At 42.4% G+C, this 8,499-nt stretch overlaps 1 protein-coding gene across 1 annotated transcript; it reads right to left on the minus strand.

Annotated features, from left to right (window-relative positions):
• Nucleotides 1-138: 138 nt before the first annotated feature.
• Nucleotides 139-2,177, minus strand: LOC141575563 (uncharacterized). The gene is made up of 6 exons (XM_074355050.1): nt 2,163-2,177; nt 1,957-2,076; nt 1,304-1,381; nt 947-1,029; nt 335-421; nt 139-259 (listed from the first exon to the last, which is right to left on the minus strand). The coding sequence occupies exons 1-6, from the start codon at nt 2,175-2,177 to the stop codon at nt 139-141; spliced, it is 504 nt and encodes a 167-aa protein (XP_074211151.1).
• Between the last annotated feature and the right edge of the window lie 6,322 nt (nt 2,178-8,499).

The raw sequence follows: 8,499 nt of genomic DNA on the forward strand, positions 1-8,499 counted from the left end.
CATTGCAAGAAATGAGCAAAGGGAGCAAATCCTTCAGTATGTCAGAGGAAAGGAAACTCTGATGCTTCCTAGGGCCTCTACATCCATATTTCAGTCATCCCCACCCTTCCCCAAAGCTGTTAAAAGGCTCCATTAGACTTACAGGACTCCTGGGAGCTGCAGGATCCGCAAGGCTCCTTGCCACATGCTCTGGGTACCAGGCCCCTCAGAAGGGTCAGGCCCTGGGCAGGACATGGTGATGGTGAGCAGAGAGCAGGCCCTGTAGAGGAGAGCATAGGATCAAGCCAAATGGCTAGGGAGTGGGTTGAGGTGACAGGTGCCCTCCTGTCCTTACCTGCCTTCACCAACTGCAGCCTGCAAGTACAGCTCTGAGGCAGCTCTTGAGTCAGATACTTCCACTTCAGTGGCATTTACCACCACCCTGGAGGAAGAGGAGGCTGAGCTCAGCTCCTAAGCACGAGGGTTCTGTCCAGCCCCCCAGAATCTCTGCATGGGGAGCCCATGGGAATCCCAAGAGCATATAAGAATCACCCCCAAGTCTCCAAGCTCAGTATATCCCCTAAAAGCCTCTCATGTTCATGATCTTTTTTATTTTCTCCTATCATTTGCCCTGGGAGGGAAATAGGGTAGTTGAGATTGCTCCCATTTTACAGATAAAGAAGCTGAAGTTCTGCTTAGTGAGATGCTCAAATGGTACCAGGATGGTAATGACTAAGTTGAAAAGGTATACGTGGGTGGGGTGAGAAGAAGGAGAGGGATGAGACATGAGGATGAAAGGAAGATGGAGAGAGGGAGTCCTGGGAGCACACCCAGGCCCTGTAAGCATGACCCCAAGCTCAGAACTCCTCTGGGGTGGCAGTGGGGAGAAGCCTGATGGCTTGGTTTGGGGCATCAGCCCTGCCTTAAGTCAAGCACCCTCAGACGCCTTTGGGCTCAGGCCACTCACAAGCCCAGAGGTGCCACATCCAGCACCGACAGGTTCTCTGCTCCTGGAGCAAGCAGGTCCTGAGTCCTCCCACTGGGGCTGAGCTGAGATCACACAAGCACAACATTTGTTACAGTCTGAACCTTTCTCAACCTTTGGTTCACATGATCCTCCCACTGGGCCCCTGTGGGCCAAGCAGGGCACCAAAATTCAGCCATTTCAGGCAGAAAAAAGGAGACCCCATCAGGGCAAGCCGATGCTGATGAGCAGCAGAGTGGGGCTAGACCCACGCTCTTCAGGCTGCCCGCAAGCCTCAGGCTCTTTTGCAGCATCACTATGGCCTCGGCTCCCCAGGTGTCCCCTCCCCCAGGGCCTCACCTGCACCAGGCTAAGAGTACTAAGCACAGCATCAGAGCCCCTGAGGGGCAGAGCTTCCTCAAACAGCATCTGCAGCAGCTAAAGTGGAGAAAGGGGTTCAGTGGGAATTGAGAAAGGATTAATCTGTTCTTCCTCATTTCCTGAGGCTGAAGTCTGTGCCTGGCTGTGTGCTGGGTGCTATGGCCATGGTGGCCATGACAGAAATAGCCCCAGCCCTCTTGGTTCGCAGCGAGCCAGACAAGTGAGCAGATATTTTCAGTGGGACTTGCTGTTGGCCCGGGCAGGGACCTACAACAAGTTTCTGAGGCAACTATTTTAGTTTGGGGGCATTTTCATGAAGCCCAAAAACAAAACTTTCAAGTATATTATCATTATTAGTATTACTAAGAACAGTGAGAATTACACCTCCCTGGATATTTGATCTTTGCACACCACCCCTCCCTGACCTCATGGACCCCAGCCTCCTACTTTCCCTGATCTCTCAATAGCTTCGTAGATTGACTATGGCAAAACCACAGGATGCTGTAGGAACCCCAAGAAGGGGCACCTAGTCCAGCCAGGGTGGGGAGGGGAAAGTATCGGAAGGTCTCCTGGAAAGGAGGCAACACCTGAGCCTCATGACAGCTGTGCCTGGTGCCTCATCTGGGACTCACCTGAGGCACGAGCCGTGGCGCCTCTGTTTCCCGACCCCGAAGCAACAGGGCCACACTGTACCCTTGGCCCACCCTGCCCAGCGTCGACTGGGCTCGGGCTAGCAGCTCCTGCTCTGCCTCCTGCAGGGAGACACAGGCACAGCCCCCTGTCTCAGGTGCCCTGACTCAGCCTGCGCTGAGGAAAGGGCTCAGGAAGCACCCAGCACCCACCCTCCTCCCATCGCCCTATCAGACCCCCTACCTCAGCAGCGTAAGAACCCAGGACTCTGTCAAAAGTGATGCATTGTTCCTGTGGACAGGAAACAGTGTCACTCCCACCTCCCCCTGCCTTCACCCACTTCTCATCCCTTCCCATCCCATCTCTACCTGAGTCCCACGCTGAAGCAGGCAGATGCTCTCGGGCCCCTCCAGGAGGAGTGTGCGGCAATAGGTCTCCTCAGGTCCTGAGAAAGGTGGACTTCATATCAACTCTCCTGGGGGAAACTGAAGTCCCAGGACTCTTGAGTCCTGCCCTCAACCTTTGCCTCAGTTCCTCACATGAAATGGCCTCACCCTTCCCCTCTCCCAAGAGGCTCTCCCAGGCTGTACTTCCTCTGAATGACTGGGTGGGGGCTTCTCACCCGATCTTCTCCCTTGATCTACTTCCACCACCACGATCAGCCTGGCCTGGGGGTTGTCAGTGAGGCCTGAGGGGGCTGAGCTGTCCTGGCCCCAACCAGCCCCTGTTCTCACCACCTCTCCGCACTCCATGGCTACTGTGCTGCTCAAATTCCCCTCAATAATTCATCTCCTTGAGCTGAGGGCTCTGGGTGGGGCCTCTAAATAATAATTTATCAAAGGAGGTGACAGTCCCCTTTTCTGAGTAAGTCAGAACATTGCATGGGATTTTTCTTTTTTCCTCTTATGAAAAATGTCAAACAGATATAACTGTGGAGAGAGTAATTTAATGAATCTCCAAGCAGTCAGCTTCAGCAATTATCAACTTACAGTCAGTCTTATTTCTTCTGTTCCCCTCTCCACCCTTAGTGGATTCTTTTAAAGTAAATCCCAGACACCTTACATTTCAATTATAGCTATTTCAGTATATATTTATAAAAGAAAATCACACCTTTAAAAATGACAGCTTTATTGAGATATAATTCATATACCATACAACTAACCCATTTAAAGTTTGTTTCAGTAGTTTTTAGTAACTTTGCAAAAATGTGTAACTATCACCACGGTTAATTTTAGAACATTTCCATCACTTTGTTTTTATTTTTTTCTTTTTATTTTTTAATAGAATTATAGTTGATTTACAATGTTGTGTTTGTTTCTGGTGTACAGCATAGTGATCAGTAATATATATGTGTGTATATATATATTCCTTTTCATATTCTTTTTCATTATAGGTTACTACCAGATACTGAAAATAGTTTCCTTTGCTATACAGTAGGACCTTGTTGTTTATTTATTTTACATATAGTTGTTGGTATCTGAAAATCTCGAACTCTCAGTTTATCCCTCCCCATCCCCTTTCCCCTCTGGTAACCATAAATTTGTTTTCTATGTCTGAGACTGTTTCTGTTTTGTAAATAAGTTCTTTTGTGTCATTTTAAAAAAATTCCACATATAAGTGATATCATATGGTATTATTTTTTCTCTTTCTGGCTTACTTCTCTTGGTATGATAATCTCTAGGTTGATTCATGTTGATGCAAATAGCATTATTTCATTCTTTTTATGGCTGAGTAATATTCTATTGTGTATGTATACCACAACTTCTTTGTCTAGTCATCTGTTGATGGATGTTTAGGTTGCTTCCATGTCTTGGCTATTGTAAATAGTGCTGCTATGAACATGTACCTTTTCAAATTAGAGTTTCCTCTGGATGTATGTCCAGGAGTGGGATTGTTGGCTCATATAAGAAGCCTAATTTTAGTTTTTTAAGGAATCTTCATACTGTTTTCCATAGTGGCTGTACCAAACTACATTCCCACGAATAGTGTAGGAGGGTTCCTTATTCTCCACACCCCCTCCAGCATTTATTGTTTGCATTTCCATCACTTTATAAAGAAACGTAGTATCCTTTACTACAACCTCCCTAATCCCACCCTCATTCTGACCTTTAAACAACCGCTAATCTATTTTCTATTTCTATAGATTTGCCTATTCTGAATATTTCATATAAATGGATTCACACAGTATGTGTTCTTTTTGTGACTGGCTTCTTTCAGTGTTTTTCAAGGTTCATCCATGTTGTAGCATGGTCAGTACTTCTTTCCTTTTTATGGCTGAATAATGTTCCGTGTAGGGATGAAATTACTTCTGTCACCAATTACCCAGAATTTGGTCAAACATCACAGGTAATGGCACAGTCCCCATATAACTGTCCTTACTTCAGACACTAGTCTCAAGCTTAGAGGTCCCTAGTCCTACATCTCTCTGATGAGCTATCTACACTTTCAGGTGTTTCCACTACTCCTGCAGGTCCCATAATTTGCTAGAATGACTTACAGAACTCAGGAAAGCGTTATACCTGCTGTAGCTGATACCAATTCTCTGACACCAACTGGATGGCCTACATTTCAACCAAATTCTGACACTAAGTGCCTGGAGTTAGCACCAGATTCCACAAGTTAAAATGCAAGGTCCTCAATGAGACTGCCCTTCTTTCAGATTCCAGCCACAAATGGGATCCCCAGCCTACTTGTAGTACTGCTTGACTTGGCTAGAGATTCAGGGATTCCCATGACCACCCCTTACATTCCATAATTCTGCTAGAATGACTCACAGAACTCAGGAAAGTGCTTTACTTATAATTACCTTCTTTATTATAAAGGATGCAAATGAACAATCAATCAGATGAAGAGGTACATAGAATAAGATCTGGAAGGGTCCTGAGTGCAGGAGCTCCTGTTTCTGTGGAGTCAGGGTGTGACACCTTCCCAGTATAACAATATGTTCACTGACCAGAAAGCTCACTGGCCAGAGTTTTTGGTTGAGATTTCATTACGTAGGCACGATTAATTAAATCATTGGCTATGTGACTGAACTCAACTCCAGCTTTTCAATCTGCGTGGTTGATTTTTTCTTTTTCTTTTCTTTCTTTTTTTTTTCCTTTTTTGTTTCATGGTTGATTTTTTTTCTGGTGAGCAGCCTTCTCCATCCTGAAGCTATCTAAGGGTCCTGCCAGAAGTCACCTCATTAGCATAACAGAGAAACTCCTATTGCTCAGGAAATTCCAAACATTTTTGAAACTCTGTGTCAGTAACTGGAGAGAAAGATCAAATAGTTTCTTTATTATATCACAAGCCTCTCTCAGGTTTTTCACCAAGGATCCCTTTTAGTCAAAAGTATCACACCTGTCTGATCATCTACATCTGGTATAGCATTTATAGAACAGGCAGAGCAATAGTAACAAGATGCATACGGCTGACATTTGGAGGAATCAGTATGGGGCAAGCATAGGATGCTTGTGTTTTCCCATACATCTGACAATAAATTTTGATTTTATAGTCTTACCAACAATGCCAGTGTGATATCTCATTGTGTAGATGTTGCGTGAAAAATAAGAGTAATTAATTCAGTTCATCATCATATTTTATGATCAAAATGTCTCCCAGGGCAAAGCCACTCAGATTCTTGTCAGGTTCCAAAAGCAAAAGTGTTCCCAGGATTATATGGCTTCACCTTCAGACATCTGGTATAAATGAACTAAGAGATAGCATCTTGTTCTCTGAGCCTCTTCTGAAGTGTGTAATATTGGATTTCCCTCTTTGCATAACCTATTTGTTCATTCCTTTGCTCTCAGCTACCATTACGCATTCTAAAGTTCTTATGGATTTCAACAGATGCTGAATAGTCAAAACAGTCTTAAAAAAGAGGAACAGAATTGAAGGACTCACACTTTTGGATTTCAAAACTTACTGTGAAGCAACTGTAATCAAGACATTGTGGGAGAAAAATAAAAAGACATTGTGGTACTAGCATAAGAACAAACAGAGATCAGTGGGAGAGAAGTGAGAGTCCAGAAATAAACCCATGACTCTACGGGCAGCTAATTTGACAAGGATGTCAGGAACATTCAATGAGGAAAGACTGATTTCTTTTTTTTTTTATCTGGAGGAGGTAATTACCTTTATTTATTTATTCTTAGAGGAGGTATTGGGGATTGAACCCAGGACCTCATCCATGCTAAGCATGTGCTCTAACACGAGCTATACCCTCCCCCTGTAGGAAAGACTGATCTTTTTAACAAATGGCACTGGGACACTTGGATACCCAGATACAGATGAATGAAGTTGGACCCTTATTTCAGACCATATATAAGAATTAACTTAAATGGGTCAGTTTCCTAAATCTAAGAGCTAAAAGTATAAAACTCTTAGAATTAAAATACAGAAGTTAATCCTCATAACCTATAATCTGGCAATTAATTCTTAGATATGACACCAAAAGCAAGTGCAAGAAAAGAAAACATGATAAACTGGATTTCATCAAAACTGATAACTTTTGTGCATCAAAAGATGTTATCAAAAAGATGAAAATACAACATACAAAATGGGAGAAAATGTTTGCAAACTATATACGATAATGATCTAGCATCCAGGATATATAGAGAACTCCTACAACTCAGCAACAAAAAGACAACCCAAGTTAAAAAATGGGGAAAAGACTTGAATAGCCATTTCTACAAAGAAGATATACACAGTACATGAAAAAATGCTCAATATCATTATATGTTGGTGAAATGCAAAAAGACAACAATCAAAAACTAGGCAAAGAATGTGAATAGACAGTTCTCCAAAGAAGCTATACAAATGACCAACAAGCATGTGAAAAGATGCTCAAAATCATCCATAATTAAAGAAATGTAGGGGAGGGTATGGCTCAGTGGTGGAATGTGTGCCTAACAGGCATGGGTCCTGGGTTCAATCCTCAGTACATCCATTAGAATAAGTAAATAAAACCTAATTACCTCTCCCCACAAATGCAGTACTGTATGTCAATTACATCTAAATGAAACTGGAAGGAAAATAAAGTTTTTAAAAATAAATGCAAATCAAAAGCATAATGAGGTACCACTTCACATCCACTGGTATGGCTCTAATAAGAAGAAAAAATAAAACTGGTTGCTGAGAATATTGACAAATAAGAACCCTCATACATTGCTGATGGGAATGTAATATGGTACAGTCAGTGTGGAAAACAGTTTGGCAGTTCCTCCAAAGGTTAAACATATAATTACCATATGATCCAGCAATACTACCTGGATATATATGCAAAAAAATTGAAAAAGTGTATGTAAACAAATTTGTGTACCAAAATGTTCATTGCAGCATCATTCATAGTAGCCAAAAAGTGTCCACCAACAGATGAATGAATGAACAAAATGTAGTTTATACACACAATGGAGTGCTATACAGCCATAAACAGTAATGAAGTACTGACACATGCTATAACATAGACGAACCTTGAAAACATTATGCTAAGTGAAATAAGCCAGACACAAAAAGACAAATATTGTATGATCCCACTTAAATTAAATATGTAGAATAGGCAAATGTACAGAGACAGCAAGTAGATTACACATTCCCAGGCTCTAGGGGGAGGGGATTGGAGAGTATTTGCTTAAGAGGTACAGAGTTTCTGTTTGGGATGATGAAAAAATTTGGAAATTGTAGTGATGGTTGCACAATATTGTGAATGTAATTAATGCCACTGTACAGTACACTTAAAAATGATAAAATGGCAGGGAGGGTATAGGTATAGCTCAGTGGTAGGGTGCATGTTTAATATGCACCAGCTTCTGGGTTCAATCCCTGCTGTGTCCAGCGCAGCTCGGCATCATGTCTGAGGACCAGTGATGCAAGACTTAAGAAACAAAGAGACAAAGTAAAGAGCGAAGATGGGACAAGGGGATTCAAGATCTCATGGATCTAGAGCCCTGAAAGCCTGGTCAACATCATATTTATTAGGAGTATATAGCTCAGAGAAATATGCGATCAAAGAGGTGGGGCCTTTTTTTTTTTTTTTTTTTTTTGAGGTGGGGCTTTAGATATTCCACACGATAAAGCACTAAATTCTGCTTACTGGTTAACTGATTAATTTCAGGCCAATCCCTTCCAGGAACAATCACCCTCCTGGGGGTATGCAAAATTTCTGAGTCTATCCTCTCATTGCCTCTGGGACATCTCAGGATAGCAAGTACTTCCCCTGGGTTCAACAGCATGCTTTCATGCCAGAACAAAGTTCTGTTAATGGATCTTCTGGCTTTCCAAGACCATCTATTGTTTCACCCTGAGAAAATATCTGCCCTCCTTCATGCCCTTATGGTTAATATCAGGATTGCTCATCACAAATTTTCTTTTTCTTTTTTTTCTTTTTGTGAAGTGGAAGTTGTTTTATTTTAATACTAGGAAGAAGGAGGTATAGCAAGTGATTATTACAATTCTGAGACATTCTAACAGCTGACGTATTTTGAAGGCTTGTTATAAGAAAATGATTACATTTAACCACAAATTTTCTTTAGCATAATATGTGCTATAGATCGTCTACTGCG

Source organism: Camelus bactrianus, chromosome 3 (genome assembly GCF_048773025.1).
Source record: "Camelus bactrianus isolate YW-2024 breed Bactrian camel chromosome 3, ASM4877302v1, whole genome shotgun sequence".
In the NCBI taxonomy this organism is placed as follows: domain Eukaryota; kingdom Metazoa; phylum Chordata; class Mammalia; order Artiodactyla; family Camelidae; genus Camelus; species Camelus bactrianus.

Excerpts from the sequence above, each read along its gene's own strand:
- LOC141575563 (XM_074355050.1), bottom strand. Across the intron at positions 1,382-1,956 it reads CGCCACGGCTCGTGCCTCAG|CTGCTGCAGATGCTGTTTGA; the intron begins GTGAGTCCCAGA and ends TCTCCACTTTAG. Across the intron at positions 1,030-1,303 it reads GTACTCTTAGCCTGGTGCAG|CTCAGCCCCAGTGGGAGGAC; the intron begins GTGAGGCCCTGG and ends GTGTGATCTCAG.